General features: G+C 44.2%; 1 protein-coding gene across 1 annotated transcript in view; it reads left to right on the top strand.

Annotated features, from left to right (window-relative positions):
* Nucleotides 1-10,343: 10,343 nt before the first annotated feature.
* Nucleotides 10,344-12,551, top strand: part of BRI3 (brain protein I3) — a 40,572-nt gene continuing 38,364 nt past the window's right edge. The window contains exon 1 of the mRNA XM_074207118.1: nt 10,344-10,696. Within this exon, the coding sequence (XP_074063219.1) occupies nt 10,501-10,696 (196 nt within the window). The 5' untranslated portion in view covers nt 10,344-10,500. The remainder of the gene's footprint in view (nt 10,697-12,551) is intronic.

Consider the following 12,551-nt stretch of genomic DNA (forward strand, 5'->3'; position numbering starts at 1 on the left):
TTTGTTGTTGCTTTTGCTAGGCAATGAGGTTAAGTGACTTGCCCTAGATCACACACCTAGGTAATTATTAAGTATCTGAGGCTAAATTTGAACTCAGGTCCTTCTGACTCCAGGTCTGGTAGTCTATCCACTGAACTACCTAGCTGCCCCTAAATGAAATCTCTAAACAGACCCTATGGTGACAGGACCCACCAAAAATCAGAGTGAAACAAATTCTCAACTCAAGATATCATAGAGGAACTTCAGTAATGGTCTATATGGTGTGGGTAAAAGGGTAGGTGGGAAAGCTGGAAAGCTAGCAGAAAGATTTTAGCCCAGTGTAGTTAAGGTTCAGGTTTACCAATCCAGCACTGCAATAGGTCAGGTGTAAGGGTCCCAACCCTAGTTGGGAAGACAAAGTTCAGGCCCTGGGAATGCTGGTGCAACAGGTGGGACTGGTTTGGGCTATCCTAATGCAGGGAACAAATTGTTAGCACCTGAAACACCATAGGCAAGCAGTAAGCTTGAGTAACCAGAACCCTGGCTCCAGCACAAAAAACCTGGAACTGTGCCTCCTTTGCTCCAGGAGAAGAGTTCAATTATAAAAATGAGCAAAAAACCAAAACAAAACAAAATAAACAAACAACAAAACCAAACCCAAGAACACTAATCCTAAAAAGCTACACTATTCTGATAGGAATGAGAAAAACATCATCTCAGAAAAAGGAAAGCAATGACAAAATGGCTACAAGTGAAGCCTCAAAGGGGTTTTTGAGTTGGTCTCAAATTCAGAAAGACCTCTTAGAAGATCTTTTTTTTTAGGTTTGTTTGTGTTTTTTTTTTTTTTTTGCTAGGCAATGGGGTTAAGTGGTTTGTTTGCCCAAGGCCGCAGAGCTAGATAATTATTAAATGTCTGAGGCTGAGATTTGAACTCAGGTACTCCTGATTCCAGGGCTGGTGCTCTATCCACCACACCACCTAGCCACCCCCCTCTTAGAAGATCTTAAAAAAGGATTTTAAAAACCATAAAAGGGAGAAAGAAGAAAAATGGAGAAAAGAAATGAGTCATTCAAGAAAATTATTAAAAAATTGATTGAGAAAAACAATACCCTGTCAAGTAAAATTGACCAAATGTCAAGTAAAATTGACCAAATGGAAAAAGAAAACAACTTCTTTAAAAGTAAAATTAATCATTAGAAAAGGAAACAACTAAGAAAACAAAATCCTAAAAATAAGAATAGGACATATGGAAACTAATGACTTTATGAGACTCCTAAGATTCTACCAAAACAAAACCAAAAATGCTGAAAAAGTAAGAAGAAAATGTAAAGTACCTCTTACGTAAAACAACTACTGGAAAACAGAAACAGAAAAGATAATTAACGAATTATTGGTCTACTGGAAGTCACAATCAGAAAAAAGAGCTCTAGACAAAATCATACAGGAAATCAAGAACACAAAATAGACCTTGAAACCATCCTCCCAGAAAGAGATCCCAGAATAAAAACCCCAATGAATATTGTAGCCAAATTTCAGAATTCTCAGCTAAAGGAGAAAATAATACAAGCTACCAAAAAAGAAGCATTTTGAATATCAGGTAAACATAGTCAGGATTACACAGGACTCATCAGCTTCAATGCTAAATAATCAAGAGGACCTTGAATGTAATATTCCAGAAGGTAAAGGAGCTTAGATTACAACCAAGAATCAACTACCCTGCAAAATTAAGCATAGGATTTCAGGGGAAAAGATGGATTTTTAAACAAAATAGAAGACTTCCAAATTTAATAAAAAGACCAGAACTGAACAGAAAATGTGATCTTCAAATACAAGATTCAAAAGATGCATAAAAAGTGGCAAATAACTGGAAATTGAGAGAATGCCCATCAATTGTGGAATGGCTGAATAAGTTGTGGTGTGAGCAAACTTTAGAAAAACTTGGAAAGACTTGCAAAAAAGAATGCTGAGTGAAATGAGTAGAACTAGGAGAACTTGTACTCATTAACAGTAACATCATGAGATGATCAGTTATGATGGAAGCAGCTCCTTTTAGCAGTTAAGTGATTAACTCTTTTAGTACCAAAAAAAAATTTTCCTCTCATCCCAGGGTTGAATATTTTGTGCCAAATTTGATCCAAAATACAAATTTCACAAGGGATCAACTATAGTTGCAATTTGTGTTAGTGTCTTCCTAACTACTCTATAAATGAACATAAAACAACTGAATAACAAAAAAAAACTTGCAGAAAATATGTATTTTTTCAATATAACATGCTTTGTCAATAACAGCAAAAAATCTTTCCAAACAAGGTTTTTGGGTTACAACTTATACTTTTGTTGCAGTAGTGCTCAAAGTAAGCATTTGCAAACATTGATACATTATATTGTTTGGAGTATGTGGTACACTGATGTTTTGTTCATGTTTTGCTCTATTACTACATAGCTCACATTCAGGTTTCTAAGTCTCATTAGAATATGATGCTGAAAAATGCAGTTCAGTCAGCTGATTAGGGAGAGGATTAGTTGATGGTCTGCCAGGTTCGAAATACTGGCTTTCTGCAGGGATGTCATCAGTGACTCTTTCTCTAAACTTTGCAGCATCAAGTTTTGTAGAGCTCTTTGAATTTCATGAGAAGATAATAGAACCATTGATGAGAGCAATTTCACAAACTCGATGGTAAATTGGCTGATAACATTTTACATAGATTTATCAGGCAAATACTGCCTGAAACTAAGCCTACCTTTGTATTTTATCATTAATTTTTCTACTGTTAAATTTTGTCCGGGTTGATAACACTGCTAAGTAGGTAGACTGTATCAGGTCCAGTAAGGCTGAACTTTGAATAGCAGGTTGAAATTTGGACTGTCCTTAGTAGGTTGCAATTTGTTGTTGCAAAAATGCAAGAAGGCCTTGCCCCAAACCTTCAGGTGAAAGTGTATGTGTAGATCAGTGATACTTTACTAAAAATCTCTAATCCAACCCTATTGATTGAAGGGTTACAAAAAGCCTTTCATTTCTGCTGTAGTTGTAGGGATTAGAAGTTGGTAGCAGTTCATCAGTTCAAAGAACTGTTCTGTTTAATGGTTTGTCTCATCAGCCATCAAGTCAAAAACAATTTCTGGAAAGAGTTTGAAATAATCAAATAGCTCAAACTCATCAATTGGCACCAGAATTCCACAACATTTGTTGAAGTTTGGTAGCCAGGATGGTTCCTATTTGACAATTTTAGGATATATCTCCATTGACAAGATGTGGTTGTTTTACACAAATCATCCTTAGTTCCAATAGGATCAATATGTAAGCATGGCTGTAAAACCAGACCTCTAGAGTCAAGGTTACTGGCTTCCTGAACACAGTCCCTGCAATCAACTTCATTCTTCTTTCACTGAAAGAGATTTGTTATGAAAAATGTTGTCTCCATCCAAAGAAAAAACAAAGCATATTATTTTCACTTTCTAAAACGTCTTTTATGTTGTTTCTTAGTCTCTCATGATCTTTCCCCCCCTTAATTCTTCTTTCACAACATGCCTAATGTGGAAATATGTTAAACACGATTGTACATGTACAAACTATATCAGAATGTATGCAGCCATGGGGAAGGGAAGGGAGAGTGATAGAAAGATGTGAAACTCAAAAGTCAGTAAAAGGATGAATGTTGAAAACTATCTTTGCATGAATTGGAAAAAATAAAAATAAAGAGAATGATGGTATCAACAAGGCTTTTAATTCATAGAACCTTAGCTGAATCTGAAGACTTCTTCCCAAGTATAGAGTTTCAGCCTTCCATAAAGCCTTAGATTCATACATGGATTATATTGATTTTTTTTTTAAGGTTTTTGCAAGGCAATGGGGTTAAGTGGCTTGCCCAAGGCCACATAGCTAGGTAATTATTAAGTGTCTGAGGCTGGATTTGAACTCAGGTACTCCTGACTCCAGAGCTGGTGCTCTATCCACTGCATCACCTAGTTGCCCTGATTTTAATCAGGATTTTCTTCCTATGATCCTTTAGATGATCACTTGAGATTGCAATTCCATGAGTCTTTGATTCTGGGACTGGGCTGGAAATGAAGGTTCAGGGGGAGAGAGAAGAGATGTGTTGTCTCCAAAAGAAAAGTTAACTTAGAGTTTCCTTTTCATTTCCATTTTATAATCTGATTCTAGAAAGCTAGTGCTCTATACTCTTGTGATGGGCAGTCCTTCTGAGACAATGAGACTGAGGAGCATAAGAAATGAGGAGCACAGATAAAATTCACTATTCTAATTCTATTCACAATTACACAAAAACCCACTTGTCTCCCTGGTTTAATATACTAGATGGAGACACCGAAGTTGCTTGAAAGTGTATCTGACTAGCAACTTGGTATTCCAAGACTATATTCTTTTGAGAATTGATGTGTATTGGTAAATGTTGGCTAAGAACAATGCTTATTATGTTGTATATGATATGGTCATGTTGTAGTATGAGTAAATTGCTTTGTAGCTTATATAGGCAGAGTTGTTGGGTTCATAACTTGGATATGGACACTGTTGCATTTGGATAAAAAAAGAAAACTACAAAGCAAAACACAAGTCATGTTTGATAAGGTTTCTCATGTGTCTATTTCACTTGATATAAAGATATATTTTTCCTTTGTAATGCATATTACTGATAAATAAAATTTTTTTCATAACAGATGTCTAATAAATATATTGCTGTTCTGTCATTTCATTTCTGTACAACTCTTCATAGCCCCATTTGGGGTTTTCTTGGCAGAGATCCTGAAGTAGTTGCCATTCCTTCTCCAGATCATTTTGCAGATAAGAAAACTGAGGCAAACAAGATTAAGTACTTGCCTAGGGACACACAGCTAGTAAATGCCTGAGGTCAGATCTGAACTCTGAAAGATGAGTCTCATTGACTTCGAGTCCTGGTATTCTTATCCAGTGACAGTGATCAATTATATATATAAAATGAGCAATAACTGTATTAATATTGATATGTGTACAGCAGAGTAGTCTGAGGGAGCCCCTCTGTTCTTTGGCATGATTGAAATACCTCTGTTTCATACAACAAAAGTGCCTTCATAATTTAATCATAGTTTTAGATTTTGATACAGTGGAAAAAGCACTGATTTGGGAGTGAGAGGATCTGAGTTCAAATCCAACATCTATCACTACCTGGGTGACCTGGATTGAATTATTTAACGTCTCTGGTCTCATTTTTCTCATCTATAAAAGGAGGGAGGAAAGACCACACATGGTTTCCAAACTCTCAATCCTGTGATCCTAGATTGTATTTCCTCTGCAGCAAATACAATCACCATCATGTGATACTAACTTCTTGATTTGTGCCCAAGAAACTCACATGATGGGTCACCAGCAATTCACATAAGTAGGCAAAAGAAGAAATGATCCCTTTTACTTTCCCCTGGCTGAACCTGAGAAGATTCAAAACCAGTTAATAATATCCAGGGCTTGAGAATAATGTCAAGCCATTTCCCCCACAGTTTTCACAAACTGAATGCAAATTGGATAGATTTGACCAATGTCAAAATTTACTATTATAAGTAACCCTATCAACCTCACTATTGCTGGGACATTTGTCTCTGATCATCTAAAACTACATTCTCTCCTCCCCTCTCCTTCTTGAAGGTCATAGTTTTAGTTTTCAGAGCAAGTTAAATTATTAGGACAGGAGCATAGAAAGTAACCCAAAGCTGAACATTTTATGAAACTTTAAATTGAAAGGGGGAAGGGAGAAAATAAAAGAAAATGTAATATTATGCAGGTAAAGAAATACTAGTTTTCCAAAAGGGAAGCATTAAGTAAGAAATTTAAAGTTTGCAAAATCTGAGTAGAGATTTTATCCAATCCATGACTGATTGGATAAAATATTTGAATATCGTTGAAAAAGTAGGAAAAAAGAAAAAGGAGTCCTTAGTGGGGGTGGATAAGATAGATGTTAGGTTCCAACTCCTTAACTTGTCTGTGAAAGGTAAAGGCCTCAAGCAACTCCCTGTTTCTTATAGTTCCCACCCTTTGAATTCTTACATTGTTAGTCACAGGACTACATAAATTTAGACATAGAAGGAATCTTATCTGGTCTAATCCTCATTTTACAAATGAGAAAACTGAAACCCAGAGAAGTTTAATAAATTGTAGACCTGGGATTAGAAGGGAGATGCTGATATCAAATAACATTCTTTCTATTATACTGTCAATCAATGATCAGGCATCAATCTTCAAGCATCAGTTAATCTTCTACTACAGTACTAGGGACAGAAAGAATCAAGTGAAATAGTTCTGGTTCTCCAGAAAACTTCTGTACATATAAATATATATAAAATAAATATAAATTATGTGTGGTAGTTGTGGGAAAGGCACTAAAACCGGCAGAAAACAGGAATAGTTTCACATCAAAAGAGGTGGTGGAGGGCTTTATATTCCAAACAGAAACACTTATATTTGATGGGAGACATTAGGGTTTACTGAGTAGAGGAGTAACCACCAAATTTGTACTTTAGGAAAATCATTGACAGATCTCTGTAGGATGAGTTGGAGAGAGAAGAGACTTGAGGTTAGAGAGACTGATTAGGAGATTACTGTGATGGTGCAGGAGAGGGGTGATACCTGAACAAGAGGGGTAGCTATATAGGCAATGATTTGAGGGGGATACATTTGGGAGATATACAGGTAGGAATGGTTAAGATTTGACAACTGCTGAGATATAGTACATGCAGAGGTGAAGGGTCAAGGATAATGCTAAAGTCATGAAACTAGGCGTTTGGAGTGGTGGTTGGTGCTCTTTTATATGGAAGTCCTTAGTGTCCCAAGTTTTAGCTTGGCTCTTCCATTACCATAACTCTGGGATCTCCTGGGACTGGCATTAAAAAGGCATCAAAATCCTAGGAGTTTGGTATAGCAGAAATTACACTAACTCTGGATTCAAAGAAGCTGGGTTCAAGTTAATCCTTTTATACAACCTTAGTGACCTTGGATGAGTCATTTAAATTTCTTGAACTTAGGTCCTCCTGACTCCAGGGCTAGTGCTCCATCCATTGTGCTGAGCTGACCCTCATTTAACTTTCTTGGGCCTTACTCTTCTCATCACAAAATGAGGGGTTTGGACTAGATGACCTTAGCAAAAATCAACACAAAAAAGGGAAGGTGGCTGGCACAGGACTCAAGATTTAATGACAGAGGGAACATTACACTTCATCTAGTTTAGTTTCTCATTTTATAGAGGTATAAATTGAAGGTATAAATTGGGGTTGGAAATACTAGGTGACAGACAACTACCCTGCAATGGAAAAAATCTGTCTCAATGAGCATAATAGTAAATTTTCTTCTTAGTTTACATCTTTTATCCTCAAATCAGCCTAAGACTCTTTTGGAGGCAGTTCCAGAACCAAGTTCCTTCCATCTCCAGTAGAAGTCAGTGGAGCTTTGTTGTTTAGTCATTTCAGTTATGTCCAACTTTGTGTGACCCCATTTGGGATTTTCTTGGCAAAGATACAGTAGTGGTTTGCGTTTTTGACAGATGAGGAACTGAAGCAAACAGGATTAAATTACTTGATCAAGGTCACATAGCTTGGAATTGTCTGAGGTCAAATTTGAACTCAAGTCTTCCTGACTCCAGGCCTAATGCTCTAGTCATTGTGCCAGCTAGCTGCCCAATGTCACTGGAGCTACTGGTGTACAAATCTACCAATCAATAAACATTTATTACTGCTTAATAAATGTGCTAGGTTCTAGGCAGATCAATAAAAAGAATAAAAGTTTCTACTTTCAAGTAGCTAATGTCAACAAAGACATTATATATATATATATATATATACACACACACACACACACACACACATAAAGATATGCAGAATAAATATAAAGAGACTAAATACAAGTTCAATGCAAAGTTCTTTGGAAGAGATGATATTTGGAAGGGATCAGGGAAGACTTCCAGTTGAAGGTGGTGTTCCAGATGCCTCTTTTGAGGAACCTAGAATAGGCTAGTTTGCAAGAGTTCAGCAATGTTCAAAGATAGTCTGAAACTAGGTTGTGAAAGGCTTTAAAAACTTAACAGAAGATAAACTCTGAGGAAAGGACAGTGGGGAAGAGTGGAAGAAAGGAAACCCACTTAGTGTCTCGCATTGGCAGGAATTCCAGTACTGGATGGATTGCAGCTTTTCAGCCAGCAGCTGGTCTTCTGTTAGGGTCTTCAGTGCAGGGGGAACCTGGGGAAGAGGGCTGCTCCCATCTCCAGCCTAGAAACCAGAGATGGGTCTTCCCTCTTCTCCACTAGAATTTAATTTTGCTTTTGGACTAGGAGTTTTTTCTTGCAAAGTATTGGACCCCCTGGGGCTCACTGATCCTTCCCTGTCCTCAGGGATGAGGATAATGTGTTTGTCTCTGTATGGGGCAATAGAGAATATAAGAAAAGGAAGTTTGACTCAGGCCCAGTGTAGGTACGTGGGTGTACCTGTTTACATGTGGCCCTGGGACCTTGTTTATGGAGTGCATTTGTTTGTATGTATGTGGGGATACTTAATATTGTGTGAATCATTGATTTAGGATGGGAAGAAACCTCAGGGTCCCATCTCATCCACTCCTTCCTTTTTTACAGATGATGCAATTGAGGCCCAGATGGGTGAAATTATTTGCCCAAAGTTACACATCTAAGGGCATCTAGAGGGATGATGATCCTTTGACTAGAGAGAGTAGTATGAAATGAGATTGGGGATCCTAGGGAAAATAGATAGCCTTGATGCAGGTCTAGGCTGCTGGTTTGTTGTCTATGGGGTGTGGGGAGTACAGGAATGGGAGACCCCGGAGATCAGCCTCATCACAAGTCAGGACCTGTGATGGGTGTGTGTGTGTGTGTGTGTGTGTGTGTGTGTGTGTGTGTGTGTTGAAAGGTAGCCACCACATGGGGTGTGTATGGTAGGAGGTCTCAAGGACCTTCTGGAAGTCAGCCTCAACACAAGCACCCACAGGCCTTGAGCATATTCGTGTGGGGTGGATGGGCATGGAAATTGGGGGAGGGGTGGCCTAAAGCTGAACTGTGTGTGTGACAGGAGGGGAAGGGGCAGAAGCCACCAATTGGGTGTTTTTATTTTTGGGGAACTCGTAAGGTAAAAGAATGGTTTTTTTTGGTATCGTAGGAAGGATGGTGTGTGTGTGTGTGCAGGGCACGGGGACTGTTGGGGAGCTTGACCACCGGAACGTGCCTCTGTGTGGGGAAGGAATGGAGCCCGGGGCCGCCAGCACGTGGGTGTCGGTGTGTGTGTGGGGGGCTCGCAGAGCCCTGCTGCGCCTGGAATGTGACTTGTGTGGGGGTGGGGAGGAAGCGGAGCGGCTTTGGGGGTGGCCACCACGTGGTGTGTGTGTGTGCGTGTGTATGCTTGTGTGTGTGCGGGCGTGTGTATGCGTGTGTGTGTGCGTGGGCGTGTGTGCGTGTATATGCGTGTGTGTGTGCGGGCGTGTGTGTGTATGCGTGTGTGTGCGTGTGTATGCGTGTGTGTGTGTGTGTGTGTGTGTGTGTGTGTGTGTGTGCGCGCGCGCGCGCCCGCGCGTGCCCTCCCGGAGGACGGGGCTCCCTTCGGCTGGCAGGTCCGTGGGGGCCCCCGTGAGCGGGTGGGGGGCGCGTCTGGCACCCCGAGGGAGGCAGCCCCATGCCAGGCTTGGGGAGCAGAGTGGGGCGCGGGTGGGAGGCTGCTTGGGAAATGCCCCTCCCCCCGGGCCAGAAGGGAAAGGGCGGGGGGTCGGGGCATCTGGGGCTAGAGCTGGGGGTCCGGCGGGAGACAGTGAGTGTGTCGGCGTGGCCCGGGTGCGAGGCCCGCCACTCTCGGTCGGGGCGGGCGGGGGCGCCGAGGCCGACCCCCCTCCCCGGCTCCGAGCCAACAGGTGGAGGGAAAGAGGAGCAAGTGGGGAGCCGAGGGTGCGGCTCCTTTAAGACTCTGGCGCTCGTTCCCGCCCCCTCCCCTCCCCCCCTCGGGGAGCAAGGACACGTGACCCCCAGTCTTGTGACCCGCCCGGGAAGCGGGAGCCGGAGAGGCGGCCCGAGCCCTCGGGCTGCGCGCGGGAGCGGCGGGAGCCAGCAGCCGCGCGCGCCCAGCCAGACACGCGCTCGCGAGCGCGCGCCACTGCCCCTCCTTCCCGGGCCCTCCACGCCCCTCGCTCCGGAGTTGGAAGGGCTGGGGTCCGGGCCGCGCCCCGCCGGCCCCGCGCCCCGCCGGCCCCGCGCCCCGCCGGCCCCGCGCCCCGCTCCGCCGCCCCGCTCCGCCGGCCCCGCCGCCCCGCCCCGCCGCCCCGCTCCGCCGCCCCGCTCCGCCTGCAGCCGCGCCGCGGGGGCCGCGGGGAGCGGGCGGAGGGAATCCCCCGCGGGGCCGCGCGCAGGGGGCGGGGGCAGTGGCGCCCGGGCTTCCCCGGGGCTGCAGCCTAGAGCCGCCGCCGAGTGGGGAGGCTCGAGCCCGGAGGAGGAGGAGGAGGACGCCGCGCCGCCGCTCCGGGTGCCGCCCCCCGCGCCCCGCGCCCCGCGCCCCGCCATGGATAACAAGCCCCTGCTGCAGGAGCGACCACCTGCCTACAACCTGGAGGCCGGCCAGGGCGACTACGCTTACGGGCGCCACGACTACGGGGCCATCCCGGGCGCCCCTGCCCAGCCCGGGCTGCAGCCGGGCTTCCAGCCGGGCTTCCAAGCCGGCTTCCAGCCCCCGCCGCCCTACCCTTACGGCGTTGCAGGTGGGTCCCCGCCGGCCCTGGGGGCAGCCGGCCGGAGTCGGCCACCCGCGAGCCCCTCCCTGCCCCGCTGTGCCCGTGCCCCGCCTGGGCGTGGGGGGATCCCGGGGGCGGGGGGGCATCTGCCGAGGGGCACAAAGCCCCGGCAGAGGCAGACTTTTCCAGGGCTCATTCGAAACTCTCTTCCCCGCGGAGACGCTCTCAGCCTTCAAGTTTCCTCTTTGTATGCATGGGGCGGCCTGCGCGCTCTGCCCGCGCTGCCCGCGCGCTCTGCCCGCTCTGCCCGCGAGCTGCATGCTCGCCTCTCTGCCAGGACTGCGGGCGGCCCGGATGCCCGAGGCCACAACTTCTGGCCTGGAAGCTTCCCAGACCGCCGGGGGGGGGGGGGGGGCTGCGTGGGGAACAAACTCGGAAACCTTTTGGGGATGGTACAAACCATCCCTTGGGATTATGCCCTTTATTACTGGGTAGTTAGCCGCTGCCCAGTTAGCACTGCCTAGAATGCACTCTCATCTCACCAGACTTAGCTTATTTTTAGTTTGTAGAGTGCCTACCTCTGTGTATTAAGAGGAGTTGGTTTAGGAATGCAGACCTCATCTGGGCTGGTAACAAGATTTCTGGGTTGCTGAAGTCACTTGTTTCAAGTGGAAATTATTTATTAGCAAGTGTGAATAACACCACTGGCTTGTAGAATAGCTGCTTCTGTTGCCAGCGAAGGAATTATTCATAACAGTCCGAAAAAAAAATATTGAGAAAACAGTCTGGGTACTTGGGCCTAAGATGAGATGTTTCACTTTTGAACAACTTGGAGTAAGATTAGAGTTAGCTAGTATTTCCTTAGTGTGGCTTTGGCCTTTGCCTTGTTTCCCTTCCTTCTTTGTCTCTGGGACTGGGAGCTCGTATTCTCTGGAGGTCTTGGAAAGAAAGAACTCCTCCTGCATGGTGAACTCTCTAAGGGACAGGTTGTGGCTTTTCCTTGTTATTTGTTCTCCCTGATACCAGCTTACTCCCACTTCACTCCTTAGAAAAGGTGGCAGGCTCAAATCGATTCTTTGCAACTCATCTAACTTCAACTTTAGAAGTCTTTTTGGTGGAGAGGTGTATGTAGTTGTTTGGAGTTGAGTTTTATCGACTTCTGGAGACTTTAGTTAATATTTGTGTTCTTTCTAATCTTTGTATGTGAAGAGTGGCATTCACCAAGTCCAAGGATCCCTAACATCTTTTGTGTGGGTTCTTGCTTCACCAATAGCAGATTTCATCTTTATGCCCTCGTGTATTTGATGGCCTTCATAAGTTGCTGTGGCTGGGGGGAAAAAAAAACACCTGGTGGCCAACCTTCTGGTGACAGGCCCTTTCCAAACTTAGCCGGACTGCCCCTTCCAGGACAGCCTGTTATCCCAGCCTTTCCAGCTTGGAAGGACCTGCCAGACAGAGCTTGTGCTCTCCTGGCAGCCTTCTTAGATAACCCAAGGTCACTACCCATGCCACACTCAGAGTAGGGCATTAGTAGAAGCTTTGCTGAATGTGGTAACTATTTTAAAGGAAACATGCCTAACTTTATTTGAATATTTGGGTTTGTAATTTCAGCATAGTTGTATCACTGAATCCAGAGTTTCTATGTTTTGGCTCAGTCTCTCTGGTGATGGGGAAATAAATACTTGTCCTTTTCTAGCATATCCTCTTTATGAGACTTTTTAACTTTCCACTTCCCTTTACTCTGCCTGGAGATTTTACTTGTATTTATGGTTCCCTTTCAAGTTCTCTGAGAGAAATAATAGTGAAAGATTAGTGTTGCCTCAGTCCATGGCTTGAAAGAGTGCTCTTTTTGAGGTGGCTGTCTTTCTTTTCCTTCACCTTG

The sequence above is a fragment of the Macrotis lagotis genome, chromosome X (genome assembly GCF_037893015.1).
Source record: "Macrotis lagotis isolate mMagLag1 chromosome X, bilby.v1.9.chrom.fasta, whole genome shotgun sequence".
Taxonomy (NCBI): Eukaryota; Metazoa; Chordata; class Mammalia; order Peramelemorphia; family Peramelidae; genus Macrotis; species Macrotis lagotis.